The 27,214-nt window shown below is 50.3% G+C and overlaps 2 protein-coding genes across 4 annotated transcripts in view; both read right to left on the reverse strand.

Moving 5' to 3' along the window:
* The window catches only part of MICALCL (MICAL C-terminal like), a 77,279-nt gene extending 54,519 nt beyond the window's left edge, over positions 1-22,760 (reverse strand). Inside the window, exons 1-4 of the mRNA XM_029915802.1 lie at positions 22,642-22,760; positions 12,684-12,864; positions 8,623-8,804; positions 2,982-3,056 (exon numbers count right to left, since the gene is read on the reverse strand). Coding sequence (XP_029771662.1) covers positions 2,982-3,056; positions 8,623-8,804; positions 12,684-12,724 — 298 coding nt within the window. The 5' untranslated portion in view covers positions 12,725-12,864; positions 22,642-22,760. The remainder of the gene's footprint in view (positions 1-2,981; positions 3,057-8,622; positions 8,805-12,683; positions 12,865-22,641) is intronic.
* A 2,558-nt stretch (positions 22,761-25,318) lies between these two features.
* The window catches only part of MICAL2 (microtubule associated monooxygenase, calponin and LIM domain containing 2), a 139,938-nt gene continuing 138,042 nt past the window's right edge, over positions 25,319-27,214 (reverse strand). For all 3 annotated transcript variants that reach the window (XM_029915801.1, XM_029915800.1, XM_029915799.1), the window contains 2 exons: positions 26,573-26,630; positions 25,319-25,542 (listed from right to left, as the gene is read on the reverse strand). In XM_029915801.1, coding sequence (XP_029771661.1) covers positions 26,590-26,630 — 41 coding nt within the window. In that variant the 3' untranslated portion in view covers positions 25,319-25,542; positions 26,573-26,589. The remainder of the gene's footprint in view (positions 25,543-26,572; positions 26,631-27,214) is intronic.

Here is a 27,214-nt window from a genome sequence, read left to right on the forward strand (position 1 = left end):
CGGAGCCGATGCGGGGGAGGCGGCTGGCCAGCGTGTCGCCGGAACCCCAAGCCCCAGGTGCGGCCCACAATGAGGCGGTTGCCTAAAAAGGCAAATGCTGTGAGTCAGTTGTTGCCTTGCTTCCTGTCCTCAGCTTGCCAAATTCCTGCCAAATTCCTTCTCCTCCTCTCCCTTGCCCCCTCATTCTCTTCCCTCAGCTACCTCCCGAATCAGGCTCCCGAGCTTGTCTCAAAGTCCCCTCAGCTCAACAGACTGCCTCTTTGTTTCCCTGAGGAGCTCTCAGGAACCTCTGACACAGCACCAGGGACACCTTGGGAACCAAACTTGACAGGAAGGCCTTGGGGTTCACAAGGTCATGACCCGGAGGCCGCTCCCTCTCTCCTTTCTTTAACCCCTGCCCCCACCCCTGCTAGTGAGGCCTCCCACGCACCCACTTCCGATTTCCGACTTCCGGACAACTTGGGCAGGGCTTGAGGGGACGCTTGCGTGTCAAGCTGCCACATGGGAGGGGAAGGCCAGAGGTACACTGAGAAGTAACAGCAAATCACACCTGCCTGAGGTGGCTGATGTTTTGGGGGTTCCCTCACAGGATGGCAAAGGGGAGCCTGGGAGCCGATGTCCTTCACACCCACACCAGCTGCCCGACCCTGAGCAAGTTACTTAGACTCTTACTTTCCTCATGTGAAAGACGGAAGTCTAGCGTTGCTTCATGGGGAGACTGAAGGAATAAAATGGGATAAAAAGTGGTGCCTGGTGTAGGATGCAAAGGAAAGGCTGCACACGACCTAAATATTAACTCTAATCCCCCTCTCCCTCCCACACACGTGAGTTGTGTCCAGTAAAGACCTTGCTGCACTGCTGATCTGGTCCAGAGGGAGCTGGGGACCCCAACCCTGGCCACGAGTTCTCTAACCTGTAGGCCCAGGGACTCCTCATTGACCACCTCAGCTCCTTCTCTGCGGGTTCTTTCTTGTTTTCCGTGAATGCCTGGCATGGTCCAGCCCGGCAACCGTGCCCTCTGCTGGGGCCGCAGTCCTGGGTGCTGCTGGCATTTCTGGTTCCATGACGTAAAGGGGTTGATGAGCAGACTGAGCCCAGATTACAGCTTCCGAGCCTCCTTTGGCTCAGCTGTCTCCTCTCTGGACCCTCTGGCAGTGACCTTTCCCCTTGATCCTAGAGGTAATTCTGGTGACTATGGTCTGCTGGGGGAGAGTAATAAACTCCCTCTGTCCTCCCTCCTGGGGCTGGGGCCAGACCCAGCCGTGAGAGGACTGAGGAGACCTCGCTACTACAGGACCAGGGTTGCCCACTGGGGTTTCTTCTGGGGCAAAATGAAGAGGATCAAAAGGATGTCCATGAAGATTGTTACAAAAACTGGCATTCCAGGGTGCAGCTTCCCAGAATTTGGAGTTTTAGGCAACGTTCGAATCTCCTGAGGTGTCAGAGCGCCCTCTAGGGGCAGAAGCCTGCCCGCTTGTTCCTTGGTTCCTATGTTCACTCCTTTACTCATTCATTCAGCAAGAGGACTGAGTGCCTCCTCTGGGCCAGGCCCACAGATATGATCCCAACTGAAGGCCAGCCCTCAAAGGCCTGAGAACTAACACCTAGGGAAACTAAAGACACGCGGAGGTCCTCAGGTCCATCCTGGAAACCATGCTTCTGGTTAGCCATCCTCTCTCTCCCGTGCTCCTCCAGCATCCTCTAATCTGCTGGGCTGGGGTGCAGACTCGCTGCTCACAGCCCAGACCAGAACTTCTTAAAAGCAAGGCAGAGTCCCCTGTGCTCATGGCACTCATTAAAGTCAACTGGAAGCACTGGATGGAATCTACCCAAACGGACCTACTGAAGAAGTAGAATTCTAGTGATTTGGGGAGGGCCTGAAGCGACCCAGGCCTTCAGTAAACATTCCCTTTTCTCTTGGCCCTCAGTGTCTGGGACTGCAAGGTAATTCCAGAGCCATTTCAGGGGGCCCCCAGGTGAAATGGCCTGCAGGTATGCAGCTGTAGTCCAGCTCCAGAGGCACCCATTATCCCAGCCTGACCCAAGGAAGAGCAGGGGTGGGGGGAGGGGGAGGGGGTGGGGCTTGAGCCTGAGGGTTGCCGGGAGGATGATTCATGGGCCAGGAGTCAGCATTGACTCACAAGGAAGGAGCCAACTAACCAATTCTCTGTTCCAACTTCAACAATGGTTCTTTTTATAAAGCCCTGTAGAACCAAGGCTTTCCTAGGTCCACCTCATCCCAGAGCAAGGCCCAGGAGGGAGTGTGGGGGCAGGGGGAGGTGAAAAGTGAACTTGGGAATGGACTGAGAGTCCCCGTCCCACTCTCAGGGCCAGGAGGAAATGCCTGCTCTCTAAGGGCTGCAGAGCCTGGCAGAGAATGTGGCCAGACCCAGGATGCTGTGCAACTGTGCGTCCCCTAGTGGGAGCCTTATGCATGGATGCAGCCCCTGGTCCTCACCAGCCCTGCTTTTCTCTGGGATGCTGGGGTCAAAGCCTGCTCAGCAGCAGCGGCAGGTGTGTGTATGCTTGGGTGGGTGGGTATGCGAGTGGGTATGGGTGTGGCTTCCTTCAAGGCTTTGCCCATGACTGCATGAGGTCATTCACTGATGCCCCCAGTCCAACTCCAGAGCACAAAATGAAAACACATAGAGGCCCTGGGCCTCAGTTTCACCATCTATATTTCAAAAACTTTGGAGCCAGTGATTGCCAAGACCCCTTCCGGGTGCAACCGTGGAGCTGTAAGCTCCATGATTATAGCCTGAGGCCCTGAAGAAGAAGGGAAGAGCCCAAATCCTTGGAAAATGCTTCCCCAAGTCAGCAATGGAAACAGAGCCAAGCTACTAGCTCTCTCCTTGCTGCTCACATCCAGGAGCCCAGGTCAGAGAGGACATGCATGGAATGAGAACAGCTGCCCCGGAGAATGAACCAGAGGACACTTGCCCTGCCCCTCCCCACCCACTCCGAGAGAGCGCATGACTCACTGGACTGGAATTTTCTTCTCCAGCTCTGGTATTTGTTGGGAGTTACAGACTGGAAGCTATTGGCCCGGAGCAGAGCTGTGGTGGAAAAAGGAAAGGGGCAGGGGAGATGGGGAGGGAGGGAGAGTCTGTTAAACTCTCAGAATAACCACAGGGTTTTTGTCTCATGGCACATTTTATAGACCAATAATAATAACTGACTGAGTCACTTCCTTTCTCAAACTGCATCTCCCTGTCCCTACGACGCACACCTCCAGCTTTTCACTCAGTCATTCATCAAATAGATATTGAGACCCTGATACGGGGCAGGTGCTGCCATCTTTCAGAAAAGGCCTCCAGTTAGGAGCCACCATTCTAAGTCACCCATAATTAACATACATATGTACCTGTTGCTGTGCATACATGTTTACGTGCATGGCCATGTACATGCATGAATTTGCACGTGCTTGCTTGTTAACAGAGCATTTCTTCAAAGCTGGAGTCTTACAAAGATGTCCCATTTATGTAGTAGAGAAGCTGGAGCTGCTCTCATTGAGGCCTGGAAGTTGCAGAAAGTTCTACCTCCTTTCTCCCCCTTTCCTCCCAGAGCCTTCCAGACCCTTTGGGAACCAGGATTCTGTGGACTGTGTACTCAAGACCCTCCACCTAGCTGGGTCTTGAGAATCAGCTGAGCAGTATGGACATCACAAGTGCAAGAAGATGTTCTTGGCCATTTAGGGTGTGAGAGATGCGGGTGAACCCCATTCCTACACTGCGCCCTCAGATTTGGCCTCAGGCTCCAGGTCCCTGTGGTGGGTCCTTCATACCGGAGTTGTAGAATGGGGTGCCCCTTGTGCACTGGTGGAACTCGGTGGTATGGAAGGAAAGAACATTCCAGGACGGATGTGGGTATGAGAGAAGGGCGTAGGGAAGGTTTGAAGCCATGGCCCAGCCCCGACCGCCCCCCCCATCTCTCTCTCTCTCTGCTCTCTCTCTCTCTCTCTCTCTCTCTCTCTCTCTCTCTCTCTGTGTCTCTGTCTCTGTCTGTCTCTCTCAGTAGGAAGGCTGGATCCTGCACCCTCCCAGTGCTCAGAGCTGGGCACCAGCTCTTTTCATCCAGGTGTGGAGTACAGATGGCAACCACTTCTAGGAGCTTCTTTTCCTCTGGAGGAGATCCTCCAGCTCCTTAGATCCCTGGCTCCCCTCCTCCCCTCACTCCACCCGGAAACAATATGAGCCCGTTCTCTCTGGTGGCTTCCCTGTCCCACAGGCTCGCTGTCCTATCAAGTCCACGGGTTTGAGGGGGAGCCCGTGTGGACAGGTGCAGCACACAGCCTTCCCATCTCGTATGCTGCAGCTCCAGCCCGTTCCTCCCACAGGCGCAGGTCAGGGTTTGCCAGACCAGAGGTTGCGCATCAGGGGCAAGCAGAACTCTAGGGCAGCCGCCTCCCACTGACCTACACTATCCTTTCAATCACCGAGTGGGGAAATTTCTCGAGAAATGCAGAAGACTGTTTAAAGCTCTTATTGCTTCTCCTCAGCTTTTTTCCTTGTGGAATGAAACTTACTAGACATGGCTGCAATTCACAAGCGATTCTTCCATCCCTGGTGTTTACAGACACACATGCACACATTCCCAAAGGGCTTGGGAGGCTCTGGGAGGGAAGGGGGAGAAGAGGTAGAACTTTCTGCAACTTTTAGGCTTCAGTGAGAGCAGCTCTGGTTTCTCTACCACATGCACGCCCATTTTACCACAACAGGAACAGCAGGGTGGGTAGCAAGGATTTGATCAAGTCATTTTGAGCAGCATAAAGCAAGGCTGGTTCCCTTCCTTTTAGCTTATATTTTATTATTTTTTTAATGTTTTGTTTTATTTTTGAGAGTGAGGGAGGGAGAGAGGGAGAGAGAGAACGAGAGAGAGAGAGAGAGAGAACGAGAGAGAGAGAGAGAGGGAGAGAGAGAGAAAGATCAGAAGTGCGCTTTGCACTGAGAGCAGAGGCTGATTCAGGGCTTGAACTCAGGCATGATGAGATCATGACTGGAGGCAAAGCCAGACACTTAAATGACTGAGCCACCCAGGTGCCACTATTTATTTTTTTATTTATATTTACTTTAAGAGAGCACTTTTGGTGATCTTAGTGCATGAACTGCTACAAAAGAAATAAGGGGTAAGAACTTTGCCATATGGTACAAATGATATCATTTTATTGTTACAAATGAGTGGTATCCTCCACAGGTCACTGGACCATCCTCATGTCAAATTATCGTCGGAAAATAATGGATAAATACCAATTGTTCTAAGCCAGAATGATTTGGGGGCAGTCTGCCCCCCCACCCCCAGTTCTAATTGGCTTATGCCCCAAACCTAATACACTCAACTGATTCATTTAATTGTCTAGGTGTGCATTTTACAACACACTTATCCAGACAGGCTCTGAAGCTGCTTTCCTGTGATTCCCCAAAGCGTAGGTCATGGCCCTTCTGCATGGAGCAGCTGGGGCACTTAGATAAAATGCAGATTCTTGGCTCCACTCCAGACCCACTGAGTCTGAATCTCCTCACAGTGAGGACCTACCTATCTGCCTTTTAAACAAGATTTTTAAGAACCGCTGAACTAGGTGTTTTAGGAGAACGTTACTGAGCGTTTCCCACTGAGCCTTAATAACACAGGGCTTAAATTCTATTTCAGGCCATCATCTTGGACAAGCTCTATGCTGAAGAACTTGGAAGACATAATAGGTTCCTTGATGAGCCAAGGTAGTTCCTGAAGTCTTTCTCTAAATTGTGGTTAAGTATATGTAACACAGAAGTTATCATTTGAACCATTTTAAAGTGTACATCTCAGTGGCCTTAGAGACATTCACAGTGTGTCATCATTGCCACCATCCATTTCCAGAACGTCTTCTCCATCCCAAAGTGACACTCATTAAGCCGTCACGCCCCACATTCCTATCCGCCCCGCCCCCTCCGCTCATCACCATTCTACTTTCTTTCTGAATCTGGCTATTCTAGGGACCTCGTAGAAGTGGAATCATACAATGTTTGGCCTTTTGTGTCTGGCTTAGGGTCATCCATGTGGCAGCGTGTGTCAGAATTTCATTCGTTTTTAACACTGAACAGCATTCCATTATATGGATTTAGCACACTTTGTTTATCTATTCACCTGATGTTGCATTTGGGGGCATTTCCCCCATTGGCAATTGTAAATAATGCTAGATGAGCATGGGCGTGCACACCAGGAGTCTCCTTAGAGTCTTCTTAAAGCTGAGCGTCTTCTTAGCTCAGCTCTGAGCCATTTATCCGAGTGAACATACTGATTCATGAAGCTCCACTAACATGCACAACACGATAACAACACTATGTTATCTGATAAAATTACAGACTCACCAAAACTAGAAACACAAAACACCACACTTAGACTGTACCAGAGATTTTAACCTTACAATGTGGTCTGCCTAGCAACGATCAAAAACATAATGCATGAAGGCGAAATCAAGAAAAGATTGCTTGGACTGTCATGCGGTCTATCCACTTCTCTGTCTACTCTGTGTTTCATTCTAGAATTAAACTAAACTGTCAGAAACAAAAGGCATTGGCCGCACTGCCTTGTTTTCTTGACCCAGCCTATCTCCTTTGGAAGAAGCCTGCTGAGCCATGTTTTGACACCGTGCCCCCCCCCCCGCCCCCCACCCCCGGGCCAGCCAGGGCTGCTGCACAAGACAGCGCTGCTCAGGGCACGGATGCCTCAATGCCATCTGTTGACATGAGCTGGACAATTTCTACAGAGTGAAGCACTAGGAAAAGTGGTGCCCGATCTGAAACTTACTGCAAACCAGTACATTGTTTTGAATTAGGAATATTATTATTAGGAACAATAATTTCCTTTTAAACTCTGGCTGCCAGGAAACCCAGGATCAAATACATGATCCCAGTAGAACAACTATTTAGGACTACAGCCTGCCTCTCTGGGGTCTCTACCTCCTAAACTGGTTTTGTTAACCTTGATCTTGAGGATTTATCTTTTATATCGAGTGACATATAATTTTGTTTGATGTCTTTCTTATAACTTGCCTAACATCCCCTGGCAATTGAGGAGAAAAGAGAAATGGAGGGAGGGGATAAAAGGCAGGCAGGCTGCATATCTGTAAACAAGGAGGCTGGCGCCCAGGGGGACAGAGGTCACAGCACAGCCAGCATCCTGTTCACTGCATAGGCTCAGCATTTTGGACCGCTCCCCAGTGGTTTTTAGCAAATGTGTCCTGATGCAATTTGTCCTTTTTATTTTATTTATTTTATCAAAAAAATTTTAAGTTTATCTATTTTTTATTGCCAAGTTGGTTTCCATATAACACCCAGTGTTCCTCCCCACAAGTGCCCTCCTCCATCCCCATCACCCCCCTTCCCCTTTCCCCCTCCCTCTTCAGCCAAGTTTTTCTTTTTTTAATATTTTTTTTATTTTTGAGAGAGAGAAAGAGATAGAGCGCAAGTGGGGGAGGGGCAGAGAGAGAGATCAAGAATCTGAAAGCAGGCTCCAGGCTCTGAGCTGTCAGCCTAGAGTCAGACGCGGGGCTTGAACTCACGAACGGTGAGATCATGACCTGAGCCGAAGTGGGACACTTAACCCACTGAGCCACTCAGGTGCCCCAATTTGTCCTTTTTTTAAAAGGAAGAGCTCACAGGGGAGGGTAAATCCAGACTCTCTAGGATACCCGCCCCAGCCCTGGCTTTCCTGTGAAACCAAGCCTTGGGAGATCGTTTCTTGGTTCGGGTAGAAGTTCTGCGCTCGGCCACCAGGGGGTGTGCGGGACACGCTGAGCACCTGCTCTCCCGAGGCCGCCGAGGCTGCTCGTGTGTAAGGTGGGAAGTTGTGAGCCTGTTTCTTCTCACCCCCAGGTCCCAAGTTGCGGTTGACTGGGTCAAACCATTCACTTCAAGGCCACCCGTATTAAGGCAAGCTGGGCCGCTAAAGACAACGCCCTTTCAGGGTGTGGAGGGACCCAGCACTGAGCCACACCAAGTACTAGCTGAGACCTAGGGAAAACACAATCCGCTTGCTCACCAGTAAAATGGTGAGCTCACTGACTCCAGCGGGGTGGTCCTGAGGATGCAGTGGGGCCATGTCTGGGGAAGCCGTCAGCCATCAAGGTACTTAATGAAAATGCATTTATTATTGTGTAGATCAAGCTTTAGTGCATTCCACGTGTCCCAAGCTCTGCTGATGGCCCTGTGCTGCCTGCAGGGGGCCCTAGGGAAGCGGTGTGCCCAGCGCGGCTGTGATCCATGCACTAAGCCACATTCTTCGCTAGTGGGCTAGTGGGAATGCCAGAGGGGCCTCTGAAGAGATCAAAGAGGAGACTGCTCCAGGCAAGAGGGTGCTGGGGCCCCCTTATCTCTGCCAGCCTGGGACACACAGCAGCCAGTCAGGCCCCTCTGCCACACACCCCACTTGAAATTCCAAAGCTTCTCGTGGAGAAGGAGGCTGGGCGTGGGTCCAGTCCCCTCACCCCCATGTACACCCCGGTCTCACTGCCTCTCAGACTGAGGGCTGGACCTACTGGCACCTGATGTTCTGTCAGGACAAAGTGGCCATGGGGAGTCTCCGCTCCCTCTCTGTGTCCCAGGATCAAGCAAGCCTGTCTCCCACCCAGGCAGGCTCTCTGCTCACCATGTACAGCTTGGGGCTCCTCAGGGCACTGTGGAGAGACTTCTCTGGTCGGGGCCTCCCTCAGGGAGCTGTGCCTGGTGAAGGGCTCCGGGAGGGGTGGGGGCTCTGGCCGCAGGGCTCTTTCCTCACAGGGCTCTGCACTGGAGGCCTCGCTGCCGCTGTAGTCTGACTCTGCCTCAGAACTGGAAGGAGCAAGGGGAGAGGGGTAAGCAGAGAGGCCGCACTGCACCTCCCGCGCGCACACCGCATCTGCCCATCAGTGCCGCCAGCAGCCATGGGGCTCTGGGGCAAAGTCAGTGGTGTAGTTACCTCTGTACCCAAAGCCTAGCCTCAGGCTTTGTTATCTTCAGCTGAGCCCTGTCCCCTCATGTTCATATTAAGTCCTAACCCCTAATGCCTCAGAATGCAGCTGCTTTTAGATGGAGAGTCTATAAAGAGGCAATTAAGTTAAAACGAGGTCGTTAGGGTGGGCCCTCATCTGGTATGACTGATGTCTTTCAAGAAGAGGAGATTTGGACACAGACAGGCATAGAAGGGAAATACTGTGTGAACATGAAGCCAGCCATCCTCAAAGTGAGGAGAGGGCCCCGGAACAGACCTTTCCCCCTCACGGCTCTGGGAAGGAGCCAATAAGCCTGCTGACACATTGACCTCGGACTTCCGGCATCTCTGTTGTTGAAGCTGCCCAGGCTGTGGTACTTTATGGAGCCCCAGCCAACAAATACAGGCGTAGGTCCAAGGAGGAGAATGAAGCCCAGCAAATGTATGCCGACATGCGTGCACGAAGGTAGGTCCTCCTACGTTCAGTATCCTTGAGCATGACTCCTTGGCTCTCAGGGGTAAAATGAGCTTATCACTGAACCTGAGCATAAAGCTTCAGGCATTTCAATGCTGCTTGTGTCCCGTGGGAATGGATGGGGAGGAAGCAGAAGACTACTGGGTTGGAGGGGGAGTATTTCATCTGGCCTTGGATAACTGGCAGGAATTCAAGTGGCAGAGACATGGAAGCAGTATGTCCTTAAGCAGCAGAGATAGCAAAAACACAGTCCCCCGGGGGTTGGGGGGAGGCACAAACCTGTAGGGCTATGACTTTTAATGACTACGTGTATTTATTCTCTCTCTACTTATATAAGTCCAGCCTGCATCTGTCCCTTGGGGTGCTGCCCCTTCTGCATCTGTGTGCACTGTTGGAATCTCTATCCAGCACAGTGCCCAAGCAAGTAGGTCATGGTAGCTCAGTGCTCTCCACTGATTAGCCCTGGAGGGTGGACATGCCCACTGGAGGTCTACCTTGAGGTCTTGGTACATGGACCTGGACTGATGGATGTGGGCTGAGGCCCTCCACAGCTAAGAGTTCCACGCGTGGTTACAGCCTCTCTGTGGATGGTTGTAAATCCTATGTAAAAGGGGCAGCAGTGGGAAGTGGCTGTTTGAGTTTCTGGTTCTAGCCTTGCCCGGAGGGAGAACTACCTTTGGACTTCCCAGGTAGAGGAACTGAAGTATTTGCTTTGTTAATTAAGCTGGTTTGAATTGGGTTTCTGCCTCTTATGATGGACAAGGTCCTGCCTACCTGAGGCCTACAAGGCTGTGAGAACTGGGGCAGGGCCTTCCTTCTCCAGGCCTTGCTTTTCATCTCAGTGATCACTAAGGACATGCCAAGGCAGTGGCTCTCATGAAGACGTGTGTCAGAGTCACCTGTGGGACTTGCTAAAACGTGCATTCCTAGGCCCCCTTTCAAGAGCCTGAAGGCTCCGGACCTCATGACTGGTTATCTACACTGCAGTATCCATTTTCTGCCCTCACATTCTTCCCAAACCTACTCCAATCTGATCCTCTTGTTGGAAACTCCAGAGGTCCATTCTCCATTCTTATCCGAAACAATGAGCCAACCCCTCCTTCTTGAAACTTCTCCTTTCTTCTTTCAGCTTCCACAATGCAGCCTTTCTTAGTTTCTCTCCTTCCTGTGGGTTTTGCCAGCCCCTTCTCTGCTTGCACACTGAATGTTCAGATGTCCTGGGGCTCTCATCCAGGCACAGCTCTTATTTATCTATTAGAAGATATTCTCACTCCACAGGTGATTCTTCGGCATCCTTGACTTTCATAGAATCTATATGCCACTGGCCCCGAAATCACGGTCTCTAGTCCTGCCTCCCAGAAACTTCTCTGTTCTCCTGCTTGCTTGAAATCTGCACAAAGACATCTGATAGACATCTTAAACCCCACAGGTCCAAAAGAATTCTTTCTCCACAAACCTGCGTCTTCCCTGAAATCTTCTCCTCAAGGCTACTCTAGAAACAATGGTACCTTTCATCCAGTCACTCAGATCAAAGTCTTGGAACCACCCTGAACTCCCTCTTACCGTCACATTCAGTCCCTCAGCAAATCTTCTCCTCTGCTCCCAACCTTGGTCCAAGTTCCTCATCTCTTACTGGAACCACAGGCTCCCACTGTACCTGTACCTGCTCCTACTTACCTCTGCTCCATGCATTTTCCATACCAAGGCCTGCCGATCTTTGGATATTGGAAATAAGATGTCAGTCTCTGACTTAAGAGTTACCTAATGGCTTTCAATTAGATCTAGAATAAAGTTTGAACTCTGCATCCTGTCTTACTAAACCTTACTCCTTCTCCTCATTGGATGCCAGCCACGTTAGAAGTCACAGGGCCACACTCACCCAGTGACCCACCCAGTACTAGTGTCCCACTGCTTGGATGCCACTTTTCTCACTCTTCACATGGTTGGCCCTTCTTGTCAACAATTCTCAGCTTGAATGTCACCTCCTCATGGAGGCTGTGGTAGATTGTTACCAAAGAACAGTTGTAATCATCCCCCTCCTGGATCCATACTCTTTTTCAATGGGCCTTTGTAGGTCCCCCCATAATGGTGGAACCAATTTCCCCACCCCATGAATCCTGGCTAACCTTGTGACTTGCTGTGGCCATTCTGATGTGACAGGTATAGCCAAGATCTCAAGAGACTTTGCACGATTCTGCTTTCTCTGTAGGACCACGTGAATAAGCTTGGGCTGTCTGTTGGAGGAGGAAAGACCCATGGCCAAGAGCCCCCTGGCACCCCAGCCTACAGCTAGCCATGCTCTAGAAACAAGCAGGACCCTGCTGGCCCAAATGCACAAGGGAGCTCACTGAGACCAGAAGAACTGCAGGGATGAGACTGCTAGCTCACGACATCCTAAGTGTAATAAATGGTAGCTGTTTGAAGCCACGACCTTATGGAATGTTTTGTTACTTAGCATGATTGTGAGAATAGATAACTGATACAACAAGCCTTTCTTGGTCACCTATTCTAAAGTAGCTGACTAGTCACTCTCTATCATATACTCTTATTTTATCCTTCTACTAGGAACATATGTGATATTTTTCCTGTTAACTATACTTGTTTGCTAGCTGTCTACCCAGTTTGAATGAAAGCCCTGTGGGACCAAAGTCTTTGTCTTGTGTTGGTTACTGCTATGTCCTCAGAGTCTAGTATATAATGAACAATCAATACATATTGCTGGTTGACCTCCTGAATGAATTCAGCATCTGGGGGAAGCCTGGAGTCTGCACTCCTCCTAATGACCACTCTAGGTGGTTCTGGTATTGATGGAAAGGGTGGCATTCTGAAAAATACTCATAGAGGGCAGCAGAGATTTACTTATCATGCCTCTTCCTGTCCCCAGCCTAGCCTCCCCATCACCATGCATTGCCATCTTACATCTTACTGTGACAGGGACACCCACTCGGCACCCCTTGAAGCAGCCAACATGACAAATGCCTTTTGGCCACAGCATGTCCCTTCTCTGAGAAAATAGCAGTTGCCCACTGCTTAACAGTGCTTATTATATGCTGGGCATTTTTAAATACACTTTATATATATTAATTATTAGATTTTTTACAACTGTCCATGAAACGGGTGTTATGATTTTCCCCATTTTAGGGAGGAGCACATGGAGGTAGAGAGAGGTCACACTGCCAGTAAGTGGAGGGAAGACCAGCCTCTAAATACTGTCCTCCTTGTCAAGTCTCTCTTCTGTCCACATCCTGCAGCAGCCTGAACATACCTGCTGTCATCACTGTTGACCAGGACACACACCGCCATCATGTCCTGTCCAACTGCATCCTCCCCAGGGCTGATCCTCACTGAGGTCCACTCAGAAGGCAGGAGAGAGATGGCTCCACCTTCCACATCACTGGGCTCTGGCTCCAGGACACTCTTGGGCTTCTTGGGGGAGGTTGGCTCATCTGCTGGGAGGAGAAGAGGGTCTAGAGAGATGGTGGGAATAAACAGGCCCTGCAGGGTACCTGCTCCCACGTCCAGAAGCTTGGGCAGCCTGCTGGGGGAAGAGGGTGGGTAGGGCAGCAGGACTTAGGTCTACTTGGATAATCTAAGACTGACCTTCTAGTCCTCTGTGCCATCATAGGATTCCCACCACTTAGCCCACCAGGTGCCCCAGCATTTAGAGCACACCTCTCTGTGTATAGGGCATGAATGAACACATTTCTCTCACTTAATCCCACAGAAGGGTCCTGAAATGTTTGGAGGGACCACCCTAGGTCCACCTGCCTCTGGACTGCTGTTGTCAAAATCACAATGTCCAACATGCTGCTGATCCCAGGGGCAACTTCTCAATTCTTGTCTTGACATATCTGCAGCATTTGACCCAGCAAATCATTCCCTCCTTCGAGAAACAGCTCTCCTCTCAGCTTCCAGGATAGCATAGACTCGTTCCTTTCCCCTCACTGGCTGTCTCCTTCTCTCCTTGTTTCTGTGTTGTTTCCCCCTTTCCCCCCTGACCTGGGAACACTGGAAGGCCCCAGGGCTGTCTTTGAATCTCTTCCCTCACTCATACCAGTGGTAATCTTATCTGGTCTCCAGGGTTCAAATAACTCCAGATAACAATGACTCATGCCTCCATTTATATTTCCAGCCTAGTCATTTCCCCTGAATCTAGACTTATATATGTCAGTGCTTACTTGGCATTTCCATGTGGATGTCTAGCAGACACATTAAGCTCAAGTCCAACTGGAGCTCTTCATCCCCACTGCTCCCCAATCCTGCTTCGCCCCCCCTTCCCGCATAGCCCTCCCTGTCTCGGTAAATGGCAACCTTGGCCTTCAAGCTGCTCAAGTCCAGTGCTTTCATGGCATCCTTGATATCTTTTGTTCTTGTTCTTTCATTCTTCACTCAAACTATCAGTGAATCCTGTTGGCTCTACCTTCAAAATATGTCAGGAATCCAGTCACCTGTCACCACCTCCTCTGCTGCCACCCTGGCCTCAGCCACCAGTATCTCTTGCCTGGATTATGGAAACAGCCGCTGCAGGTCTGCCCACTTTCCCTCTCACCATGCCGCACCCCTCAGTCTTCTTAACACAGCGACCCAATTCACTGTTAAATGTAAGTCGGATCATGCTCCCCTGTTCAATACCCTCCAGTGGTCCCTCTGACCTCACCTCCCACTACTGTCCCACTATCTCTGCTCTGACCATGTCCCCCTATCTTGGCCCCTTGCACTGATCTTGCCTCTTCCTAGGAGATGCTGTCCCTGGACAGCTTCCTACAGGGCTCACTCACTCACTGCCTCAAGTCTTTGGTCAGATAGCACCCTCCCCATGAGTCCTAACCTGTCATCCTATTTTAACTGCAAACATGCCCTGAGTTCTCTCCATTCCTCTTTATTTTTATCTGCAACACAACTCACCTTCTAATGAACTCTATAACTTTCTCATTCATTTTGGTTATTATCTCTTTCCCATGACTAGAATATAAGCAGTGATTTTGGTCTGTTTCATTTCTTGCTAGAATTGTACCTGGTAGGGAGTGGATGCTTGATGAATACCTGTTGAATGATCAGTGAACCAGTGACCAAAACAGGTCAAAACAGCCTGAGGCCAGCTCCATCTTGGCCATGAACTAGCTGGGCGACCCCTTCTCTGGTCTTAGTGGGGGCAGAGGTGCTTTCTCCTTTCTAAGGCCGACACCTCACTTGCACTTGGCTCCCTCCCCGCCCACCCCCTCCAGTGGTCATTACCTTCTCTTCCCTGTGTCACAGACTTCTGTATCAACTGGACCTTTTCCATCAGTATTTGCCTGCGCTGGAGCCTCTCCCATTTGAAGAAAACTATTTTTAACCCAATATCCTTGCCTGGCCCCTAGCCAACTCTTCTTCCTCTTCTCTCTCCTATCCAGCCAATCTTGGGAGAACTGGCAACACTCACTTTCTCTTCCACTTACTATCACCCCGCTCCTCAATCTCTGTAATCCTGCCCATGCCTCCACCACTCTCAAACTGCCTCAAAGCCCCCGATGGCCTCTTTGTTGCTAAGTCAAATTCACAAGGCTTTGGGGTCCTCCTGCAGCCGTGCCTCCCTCACCCCTCCCTGCTCTGGGGACACATTCTCTCACTGCCTCCCTGGCCGCACCCAACCCCTAAGGGCTGGGTTCTTCACACCTCCACCTGGGAAAAATTAGTTACTCCATAACTGTATTTACCATCTGTAAAGATAACTCAAGACATTTTTCCTTTTTATGTTTTGAAATATGTATGTATAGTATTTCAAACCAAGACATGTGTACAGACAGATGTGGCCAGTGGGTTGCCAATTTGCCACTCCTGGCATATGGGCACGCTCACCTGTGCAACACGCACATGTGCACACCTCTGCACTGGTGTGTCCATGGATGGGAGGCACCGAGGGAGTAGGGGTGAAATTGGATCCTTGGCTATGTAGTCACAGCAGTCATAATGGAAGCAGCTTACTTTTACTGAGCACTTTTATGGAGAACTATTTAAGTGTTTAACATGTATTAAGTCTATTAAACTTCACAGAACACTCTAAGACAAGTATTATTATCCCCATTTTGCTGCTGAAAAAACAGGTGCACAGAGAGGTTAAGACACCGGCACACGGTCATGTATTTCATCAGAGGACGGGCATAGTCTGCATGGTTGTGAGCAGAACAGAACCATGGATGCCAATGTGTGTGACCTTTATTCTGGGAGTTTGGGCTGGAATACATTCCCAGTTTTTTGCCCCTTCCCCATAACAGAGCCATGCTTTGTCCTGTGATATTGAAGTCCTTCCTACTAGAGCAGGTAGGTGTGCTTCCCTACCCAACTGACATGAGGCTTGAGTGGGACACTTGCCTTGACCAGTGGAAATGAGCAGATGTGACATGAGCAGTAGCTTCAAATGGCCTTGCTGTTTGGCTAGCCCACCCACATTCTTGCTAGTTTACCATGAGAAGAGCTTGTCCCAGGTGGCCACTGCCCCTTCAGCGGAGGTACCTGATTGTGGTCACATGGAATGTGCCTGGAGCCTGGCCTGACCAATCCCATGGGAGCTCAGGTCACCCTTAAACCTGTGGCCTGAAGCAGAGCCACTCACCCAACTCACAGACCTGTGAGCAGGAAAAACAGATGCTACAAGGCCCTAAGACTTGGGAGGCTGGTTCTGCAGAATTACTGTAGCAGAGACCTGACTGTATACCTGGTTTATATCAGAGTATAGGTGTGTGTGCCTGAGCCAGAACAACAAATATTTGTAGAGTCAACAGGTGCTACCTGGCCACCAATGACCCAGGCCTGTGCTCAGGGTTTGGAGATGAATCAGCCAGGCTCTCTCTGCCTTCAAGGTTCTTTTCCTGTCCCACGGGGCAGATAAGGCATATTCACACATAGCTGCATTACCAGGTAGACCGTCTGAGAGTAAGGCGGGACAAGGTGGGAGGGGAGGGAGATTGGACTTCTGTACAATAAACACTCTGGGTCTAAGGCACCATTTTGAGGGGTTAAGGACGAGTAGGTTCTGATCAGAGAAGAGAGTGGTGGTGCTCCATGGGATGGATGTCTGTGAGCAAAAGCAATGTGGGAAAGCAGTGCCATCAGCATGGCAGGGAAACAGCCCTGTTTGGCTGGTGGGCAGGAGAGTATATAGAAAAAGCCAATGAGAATGACTGCACAGCATTGAACTTGAAAGGGCTGTGAACGGCAAACTGAAGAGTAGATTTCACTCCAAGAGCAACCACTGAAGGGTTGGAAGCTGATCCTCATAGAAAGATCATTCTAATTACTGAGTGGAAGGTGGACTGGAGGACCCACCAGGAGCGGAGACGGAGACTAGGAAAGGGGCTATGATAACCTGGGGGAGAATGAAAGGCTGAGCATGTGCAGCCGGAAAAGAGGGGAATGAGGTTGTCGAGAGCAGCCTGGTGGGACGAGGTCACTGTAGGCAGTGGAGGTGAGCCATGCCAGGCTGCAGTAGCATCATCTTGGGGACCAGCCCAAACCTACAAGAACACCCAGGGGTCTGCTTTTCTGCTTTCTCCTTCTAGTGAGTTTTGAGCTGGCCAGCAGGGCTGAAGAGTGGCACAGTGTAAGGGCTTAGGCTGGCTCCCTGGGCTTCTAGAAGGCTGGGGACATGGCTGACCGATAAGCCCTCAGGAAAGTAGGGCCAGCATCTCTCACCACAGAGCCCAGAGAACAGTGGAGGGGCTGGGAGCACTGGGAGGTGAGGATTTTGGAGAAAAAAAGAAGCTGAGGCTTCTTCTGATTACGACCTCACCCAGGTAGAGTCCCAAAGGCAGACATACTCTTCCCCTCCTTCTGCCCTCCAAGGCCTGGGCCAAAGGCTCCAGATGGGTCTCTGGGGTTCAGTGCTATGCCCAGGAGGAAACTGCTCCATGCAAGCTTCTACTTCCAGACCCGTCTCTCATTCCCTGATGCCAACCATCTGCATGCACACACATCAGGAGTGCTAGTTCGAGCAATCCTGGTACCAGCAATGGAAGTCATTAGAAGGAAACAATGAAAGTAACACCAGCTTATTATTGAGTGCCATTATCGATGGCTGTCATCTGACAACATGCAAGGATGCTGTCGTCAGCTTCACTGCATGAGCGCAAGAACGTGGTGCCCAGAAAATAACTCAGCCAGGCCCCCCAGTGAGTCAGCTGAGTCAGTCGCCACTGGGACACAGAGTGGCTGTGTCAGTGGCCAGCTCCAGGTGAGGGTCAAGTTGTACCCACCTGCTGCTTCCCCCACGCCTGTCTGCAATGTGTCCTAGATTTTGCCTGAAGTTATGTACTCCCATTGGGAGAATCCAGGAATACAGTGAGGCTTGGGACTGCCATGGAAGGAGGGGCACAGGGTAGGGGGTAAGAATGATCCAGCAGCCCCCAGGACAACTGCCCCTGGCCTCCTGGAGGGAAGCAGGTCTGCCCAGAGCCAAGCATTTCAGTCTCCTCCCAGTGCTCCGGCCAGACACCTGCTCCCTGATGAAAGCAGATACTCCCGCCGCAGAGACAGGCAGTGTGTGTCCTCACACACCATCCTCATAGCCAAGTCCCGAGGCCTTCATCTGGCCAGACCCTTGCTACAGTGTCAGGGTGAGGAGACTTGGTTCTGCCGCTGAAATTGTTCCTGTTTTCTCCCTAAGATTGGAGACCCTTCCACTCTCCCCCAGAACCCAGAGAGACAACAAAGCAACATTTTCTCCTGTGTATTGTTATTAAGTCCATTTTGCAGATTAGGAAACTGAGGCTCAGGGGTGTTATCTTATTTGTCTAAGGTCACATGGCTCTGAATTGCCAGACCTACTTCTGGCTCCGGGCTTGGCAAGACTCCCTCTGTTGTCTTGCCCACTGTTCTCCCTGAAGAACCAAGATTAAAAAGAGCAATAAAACTAAGTTTATCAGGATCCAGTCAGGAAAACAACTCAAGAAAGTTCAACAGAGGAAAGTTACTATAGGAAACTAACAACAATGGTGTTGGATGAGCTGAAAAGCCACATGCAGATCTTGAGACAACCCAGAAATGAGCAATAGCAGAAAGCCACCTGCTGACCAGGCAGTGGGAGGAGCCGGTGAGTCCATAGGCCAGGGCCACCATGCACGAATAGATACCATGGGGAAGACATAGTCACTGCCCAGGATGCAGAAAATGGGAGAAGTACCCTGGCCTTTCCCTCCATCCTGCCCTCCACCCTCCTACTAGTGTACCCAGTGGTCAGGCCCAACAGGAATCCAGTTGCTAGGGCTCCTGGGAAATGTAGTTTTCAGGGATTACACCTGTTTACTACAGAGCAGAGCAGGGGAAGGCTGGGGTGGATGTCAAAATAAACAGACAAATGTCCAGGACACTAAGCATAGAGCAGTCTCCCCACCCTCTTGTAAGGTGGACAGTGACAACTGAGGGGACACTGACAAGCCCCCAGCAGGATGGGGAAGGGTCTTGGGAAGGGGCTGGTGTCAGGAACTTCCTCCACTCACTGCACAGTTGTCTATGCCAGTACCAAGGTCCCTCTCAGTGCATGTCCCTTTAAGAGATAAAGGCACAGTGGCTAAAGATGGTACAGCTGCCATCCTGGGCTTCTGAGAGTGACACCTCAGGGTGTACTCCCAGGAATGCCAGTTTCTTAGGGTCTTCAGGGAATGGGAAAATTGACAGGGAGCCCTGGGCCTCAGGCGTGGCCATCCTGCCCTCCTGTACTCTGGCTAGCCACCCCCAGGCCAAGTGTGAGAGCCTGTTTGTGGGCACACGTATGTACTCACAGACCCACCCTCTGCTGTCCTCAACCAGGGTGGGCAACACTACTCAAAGGGCCCTGCCTGACCCCGGGAGTAGCCTCCATGCAGAGACCAGCCCAAGGAAACTAAAAGCCAGCTAGAGAGAGGGCTCAGGCGTCCCCAGTTGTGGGTCCCCTCGTCACGGCTCAGAAGAGACAACCTGCTCCTGCTACGGAGCCTGCTACCTGGACACGAGGCCTGGCAGCTGGGGAATGCCACCCACAGACAGATCCAGAACCTGGTGTGAGCAATGGGGTCTCCTCCATCAGGGCCCGGAGCAGAGGGTGCTCCTGGTAACTTCCCAGCAGTCAGCAGGCCCCACACAGCCAGCTTTTTCTCCTTTTCTTTTGCTAATGGGAGCAGATTAAGGGTCTTAGTCCTCAGACCCTGACTCTCTTCTTCCTCCTCCTCACGCCACCAATAGGTACTCTGTCGGGCCAGCTCTGTGCCTCCAACTTTGGGCATAGACAGTATCCTGTATGCACATTTCTCTGAATGATGTTGAGGGCAAAGAACTCAACTCTAAGTTTCTGGGTCGGAGCCCCAACAGTAATCCAAAGAAACAGCCTTGGGGCCCACAGCCCTCTGGTCCTGCACATGCCCTGTGGCCGGGTGGGTCGTCCCAGTGCTGAGCATACCTGTGCTCACAGCTCACCTCAGGGCAGATGGGAATGGCAGGAACTGCTGCCAGGTCCAGATGAAATCCTCACAGCCCCAGGGAGTGGGGTGCCAGGCCTGGCTGGGCCTCATGCTGGTAGGCATGGGAGGAGAGAGAGCGGATCTTCTGGGCACTGCTAGGTCCCCTAAGATTCAGAGGTTGGCTTCTTTGTCTGGGTGTGGCATGTGTGTGTGTGCATGAGGTTACCCCTCTTCCTTGGTCCCCCTGCTGCCTGCCCTCTTGTGGTCTCAGTTAGAGACACTTGCAGGAGGACACGACTCAGGAGGTCAAAGGCATACTGAGCAAACCGCATGCCATGGCGTGGGGGCGGAGTGTTGCCCACCCCACCTCTTGTCTCAAACCTGCCACCTGAGTTCCTGTGTTGGAACATCAGGTGCGAGACAGGATGTGTGCCACCCTGTGGCCTGGGTCTTGACACCCAAGGGGATCCCCACTGGAACTGCTTTCTGCTGACAAACTCACACTTGTTCCCACCGGTCACCTAGTTGTGCGACAGATGCTGTGTGAAGATCACACCCCCAGAAAGGCAAAAATGCAAGCCAGATCGAAACTCCCCTCTCCCAATCAATCCAAGGGCTCTGTGGATGCAGAGAATGTCATACCTTTCTTCTAGGTGCTCCTTTCTGAGCCATGAATCGATGCCATTAAGACCTTCTCAAGCCCAAGACAGCAGCGGGCTCTGCAGTCTGAGGTCCAGCCCAGAAGGCAGAGCCTTAACTCATTCTACAAATACTTATTGAGGGTCCACTATGCGTTGAGCATTGTCCTACATGTAGGAATTATGGGAGTGTCTGAAAGATACAGAGATCTCTGCCCTTGAGGACCTTGTGTTCTGGCAAGGTGGGATACATAAGCAATAACCATAATCTGTAAGTGAATTACATAATAGGTCAGAGGTGACAATTGCTATGAATACCTGACTAGTAAGTAGGGGAAGGGGGATCAGGGCAGCTGGGGGTATAGATTGCTGCATTAACGGGAGACCTTTCTGGGACGGAGACAAGGGAACAAAGAGCTAAATGAAGGGTGGAGTCAGCTGTATGGATACTAAAGAAAGGTGTTCTTGGCAGAAGGAGCAGCCAGTGCACATGGTCTAAGACAGAACATGCCTGGTGTTCCAGGAGGCCAGTGTGTCTGGGACACAGTACACGAAAGAGAGCAGGAGGAGAGCAGGTCAGAATAACAGGAGCCAGGCCATCATCCAGAGCCATCTGAGTCCATTACATGTACTGGCTTTTGCTCTGAGTGTGCTGGGAAGACCCTGGAAAGTTCTGAGCAGAGGATAGACCTAAGCTCTGGAAAGATAACCCTAGCTGTTGTGTTGAAAATAGGTTGAGCAGAGAGCAAGGTAAAACCCAGAAGGCTGCGTTGGAAGCCACGACAATAACTCCAGAAGAGAGAACAGTAGCAGAAGCTAGGGGGGTAGCATGGGGATGCTGACAAGGGGACAGAATCTGGCTCTGCTTGGAATTCACCAATGGACTGGCCAGGGGGCCAAGTGAAAAAGTCATCAAGAATGATTCCAAGCCTTTGGGCTGAACAATGGGAAAGATGGAATTGCTGTTCCCAGAGACTGAAGGCCATTGGTAAAGTCTGTTCAGGGGAAGATTATGAGTGGGAGGTAGATATTTAGGTTGGAGACTCTTGGTAGAATCCACGTGGAAATGTCAAGTAAGCAGCCAGAGCCACGGCTAGAGCCCAGCTCCCTTTCTGTGCAGCTGGGAATTCACTCAAGAATTCATTAAACCAGGGGTGCCTGGGTGGCTCACTTGGTTAAGCGTCCAACTTCGGCTCAGGTCATGATCTCATGGTTCTTGGGTTCGAGCCCCACATCGGGCTCTGTGCTGACAGCTAGCTCAGAGCCTGGAGCCTATCTTCAGATTCTGTATCTCCCTCTCTCTCTGACCCTCCCCTGCTCATGCTGTCTCTCAAAAATAAATAAAAAACATTTAAAAAATTCATTAAACCAAACCAGAGCCTTGCTGGCAGGTGGCAGAGGAAAGAAGGGGGCTCCAGAGCAGAGGCTGGGTCGTCTGAAGGGAGGTGACCAGTTGCCTGGGAGACCAGAAGGCTGGGAGGTCAGAAGACTAGAGAAAAATAGATGATGATTCCCATGTGAATTGAGAACTCTGGTCTCCCAATCTAAAGATGCCCTGCCCAGCACACTCTGAGCTCCAGCTGATCTAGAATGCCCAAGGAAGTCTCCCTAAGGGGGTGCCTGGGTGGCTCAGTCAATTAAGTGTCCGACTTTGTTTCAGGTCATGATCTCATGGTTTGTTTGTTTGATTCCCACATCAGGCTTTGTGCTGACAGCTCAGAGCCTTGAGCCTGCTTTGGACTCTGTGTCTTTCTCTGTTTCCAGCCACCCCTCATGCTCTGTCTCTCTCTCAAAGAAAAAAGAAAGAAAGAAAGTCTCCCTCGGCCCTTCCCTGCTGCACAAAATCTGGGAGGTGTTATCGAGAGCTCACCAAGAGAGTTCTTGCTGTCCTGAGAGCCCTACCTGGCATGTTAATCAATTCTCTGGCCACAAAACCCTAAGCCAGAGGCTTCAGCTCACAGGAGGGCCTTCCCTGATACCACTGGTCTGCACAAAGTGCTGGAGTCAAAGCTGGGTCTTGGCCAGTTCCAGGACCTTCCCAAGAGCCAAGGCTCCGCTGAGAACAGCATCTAATTCCTGGCCTGGTCCTGGTGACGCTCTCTGTCCCTTTACAGTTGAAGATATTGCTCCAGATCACCTGCCTAGTACCAGAGAGCTCATTTAACGTCAAGGTTACCTTCAAGGTGGCCACGAGGAGGTGAAGCGCTAAGGAGGTGCAGCACACGCAGCGCTTGGGCCCATGTCCAGCGGGGAGGAGACGCTCGATCGGTAACAGCTGGCCCCGGAGCAGTAAAAGCACCAGTCACTTCTGTTACTTATTTAAGGGATTAGAGAAAAAGCTGTAAAAGTGAATGAGTTCACAGAAATAAAGGAGAACAGCCCACCCACTCTGCCTGACCCACTTACTCTACTTAATATTCAGGTTGCAGGGAGATTTGTTTCTTTGGCTGGATTATTCCTTTAGGATAAATTCCCTGGGGCAGGATTACTGCGCCAAAAGGTCAGAGTTCGTTTATGGATCTTAATAATTGTTGCCATATTGCTTTCTAGAAAAGATTGTCCCCATTGACTTTTTACCCAAGACTATTTTTTTCTTACCACCTACATCACTGTCTTACTACCTACATCACTGTCTTCTTCAGTGGGTATGAGATAATTTACATTCCTTTGAATGTAATTTTTATAAATGCTTGTTCTTTTTTAGCATTTACCTTTTAAGTTTGCTCTATTTATAGCCTTTGCCCATTTATCATTGGGTCTTTTATCAGCAAATATTAACTGATCACGCACACTGTGTAAGGTACCTGGGAACACCTCCTTTGCATGAACTTTTTAAATGCCACAGCAACGAACTTCTTCATTATTGCACCTAATTTACATTTTCCATCAGTCTGACTGCCTATTGAATATTTTCATTTTTACTGTTAAGCTTTTAAAATGTTTGTAGTCAATTTTGTGTCATATTTCCAAGGTTTTAAAGCTTAGAAAGTAGGGGCACCTGGGTGGCTCAGTTGGTCAAGTGTCCTACTTTAGCTTAGGTCATGATCTTGCAGTTCGTGAGTTTGAGCCCCACGTCGGGCTCTGTGCTGACAGCTCAGAGCCTGGAACCTGCTTCAGATTCTGTGTCTCCCCCTCTCTCTGACCCTCCTTTGCTCGTACTTGATCTCTCTCAAAAATAAACATTAACAAAAATTAAAAAAATAAAGCTTAGAAAATTACCATCCTATGTCCTAATCAATTCTTGACTCTATCTAATATTTAATTCTATTATTTTACTTGTTTAAGTCTTTAATCCAGTGTTTCTGGATTAAGAATATTCTACCCAATACATATGTAGAATGTAACATGCTAAACAAAAAACCTGCCCCACACAAACAAAAACTCATTTCAAATATGTAGGAGAAAGCCCATCTCAACAAAGTTAATTAAGCTTCTTTACTGGAGGACCTCTGAGACTTTATCAGGCTACTAGGTCTCATGGATTGCCAAGGTTTGGGAGGACCAGCATGACTAGTATGAACCATTTCTCAAACTGTAGGACTATGGAGCTCCTCTTGGAGCTAGTGCTGCCTTTCCACACTTTGGAAAATGTTGCTTTAAAACCCCACTTCAAATAAAAAAAATCAAAACTCTAAGTTCCATGAGAGTGAGGACTTTTGTCTATTCACCCCCTGCTCTCTATTCCTAGCACACCACAGATGCTCAGTAACTTAGTTAAGTAAATAAATAAAACGCATCAGATTTAGTACACAAGACAGAGACACCTATACTCCAAGATACAGGGAGGGGCAGCAACTTTGTGTGCTTCACCGCTACATTCCTAGGACCTAGAGTATGTGGAGGGTATGGTATGCATTCAACAAATACCTGAATAGATGAATACGTAAAGGAATGAGTCACTTGCCCAACTTAGCTCCTGACTTGAGTCCCTGACACCCTTCCTTTCATGGAAGAGAAAGAATATTTCACCTGGGTAAGAGTACTTGACCCCAGGCAGCTCAGAAGGAAGTTCCGGGGGCCAGCAGCTGAGCTCAGAGGCCCAGGGCCTCAGAAACACCCCTTTGGTGGAGGCCCATACCAGCGTCGGAAGCCTAGCTACATCCAGCCTGGCGATGGCAGGCATCCCAACCTCGGAGGGTTGAGCACCAGACTTGCTTGGTGCTGTCTGGACTAGCCAAGTGAGACTCTGAGTCCTTCCCTTATGGGGAGGCCAGCCTGGAATCGGGTCTGAGCCTGCCACGGGTTCTGTCCTCGGAATGTTCTGCAGGCAGAGCTTTGCGGTCTAAGACACTGAGTCAACTGAGCCTTTGGGGCCAGGGGAGGTCCTTGGGATCACAGATGGATCTCTATCTGGATAAGCATCCCTGCCATGTTCTCTGCTATTCTGAAACCGATGTCTGGTCCTTCCTCCTTACCTTTCACCTCTCACTCAGCTGGACCAGCATAAGACTTGCAAGAGCGACCTTTGTTCCACAGGAGCCTCAGTTACAGAAAGGTTCCTGAGAAAAGCTCTCCTACAGGTCCGTGGTTTGGATGGGGGTTAAGACACTGTTTCTAACAGCCAGCGTGACGCTGACCCTCACCCAGCTGTGCCCAGCATCTGCACAGAAAAGTACCATGAGTTTTCAAGAAAAGAGACCCCAAAGCCTGGCCCAGGAGCATCGGTGACATTTTCCAAATATTACCCCTGGGTAATATTTCCTTTGAGCATGCCCAGCGCAGCCCCAGAGAGTCCCACGTCACCACAAATGCAGGTCCCGCCAGCGGTTTAGGGAAGAAGGATCCCCCTAAACCAGCCCCTGTGTTTGAGGTTGGAGCAGCCTTCCATGGCAAAGAAGAGAGGAAACAATGAGCTTTATAAAGAACCATATTTATTTTCATGTACAGCATCAAATACCATAAATAAAGCTAAACAATATTTGCTGTGTGCAAAATACAGGGTTCTGTGTGGCACTGTAAATGACTACCAAGGTCATGAACATGCGTTGCGATGAGATGGGGCAGGGGCTAGCTAAAGAGAAGACTCAGAGGGAAGGAGGGCCCTCTCTGGTTGACAGTTTATAAAGGGAGGGAGACTCTGCAAGAGAAGACAAGACAAGAGCAATGACTTCGTACTGGCTGCAGTCTGCAGCAAGGTGGTGAGCAACGGAGCATGCGGGGCTGTGCAGACAGGCCAGGTCAGCATGGCTGGGGGCTGCATGCAGGACAGACACCACCTGCAGCCTGAGACCCTGAGATCTGGCCGACAACAGCGCCACTGTACTTGGCACGGCGTTTCTCTTTAAAAGCACTTTGAATGTCCTGCTGCTGCAGTAATGAATCGGCAGGGAAAATGTGTTTTGAGCTGAGCCACAGGGGCACTGATATGGGCTGCATCAGGCTGGGGCTGAATGGAGTCATTTCTCAAAGCCACCCCTGGCCTGTGACACCGATGGCTCTAATAGAAGCTTCTGCATCATCTAGGGTTTTAGGAGCCAAGGTGTAAGAAGAGCCAGTGCAAAGCCCTCATGGCAAGGCATAGGCTGCAGCAGGAACAAGATTTGCTAGGAAAATTGTGATTGTGCCTTCAAAATACAGAGCCTGGGAAAAGCTTGTGATAAAGCCTGGGAAAGGTTTTTGTTTTTTTTTTTTTTCTAAATCCTTCCCAAAAGGGTCACCCATGGTTTTCATCAATACTCTTTATACTAGGATCAGTTTAAGATGCTTGTATGCGTGTACTTTTTCAGAGGCTGCTAGATAAAAGAGTTCTTTTCAAAGGTGAAGAGCCCTCTCTGCTGCATGGTGTCACAGTTGGGGTCACTGTCCCAGGAAGGTAAGTGGCTTCGCAATGGGAAAGGCACGCATGCAGGCCGCACAGGGAGCCAGAGGGAGGCAGGGTATGCACCTGGTGTAGACCGGGCAGCCGGCTCAGGGGTAAATAGAATGAAAAATGACTTCCGAGCGGAGCACCACCCCACGCTGTTAACCCACCATGCCATGGAATGAATTCATTAGTATGCAAGACGTTCGCAGTGAGCACGACCAGGACCCCGGCGGGGAGGATCGGGCGCGGAAAGCGGGTCAGGCATTAGTACCACTCTCTGAAAATCGGCAAGAGAACCAGTCACCTCAGAGCAGAAGTGTGTCAGCCAAGAAGTGGGTGTAGCACTGGAAGGCTGAAACGAACTGACGGCCACAGTGTAAGGTTGGAAAGAGAGAGACAGAAAGGAGAATTTAGTTTGGGGGACAAAGAAAGAAGGCTGGTAACACAAAAGGCACAGGAGTTGAAGATGAGGCAACCATTAATAAAAGGGGGACTTCCCCGAACAAATCGTTGCTTGCTTAGGACAGATGAACCTTTCTGGTAGTGATACCTCTTTTTCTGCAAGAGAGGATCCGTGTAGTTCGCCCCTGTGCTCTTCACTCAGGGCTACGCACATCCTCAGGACCCCTGTGCCCCCCATATCTCTTTGTCCCAATTTTACTGCTGTGTCTCTACTCACTCTCGAATATGCTGTGGAGGCCAAGGGGCATGCGCCTCCTGGGATCCACTATAAGTCTCGATGCTGCCCACCAGGAAGGTTCAAAGCCTCAGAACATACAAACATCTTGGGCTTCTGACAGGCACACCCTGTCTCACCAGAGTAATTCAAACCAGTCTCTTTATGGCCATAAATGACATTCTCAGAGATGCTAACTCTGGCTTCATGGATCATTCCACAAAGCATCTCAGCCCACCCCGAGCCAAAGACAATAGCAATGACATGACT

Source organism: Suricata suricatta, chromosome 11 (genome assembly GCF_006229205.1).
Source record: "Suricata suricatta isolate VVHF042 chromosome 11, meerkat_22Aug2017_6uvM2_HiC, whole genome shotgun sequence".
NCBI lineage: Eukaryota > Metazoa > Chordata > Mammalia > Carnivora > Herpestidae > Suricata > Suricata suricatta.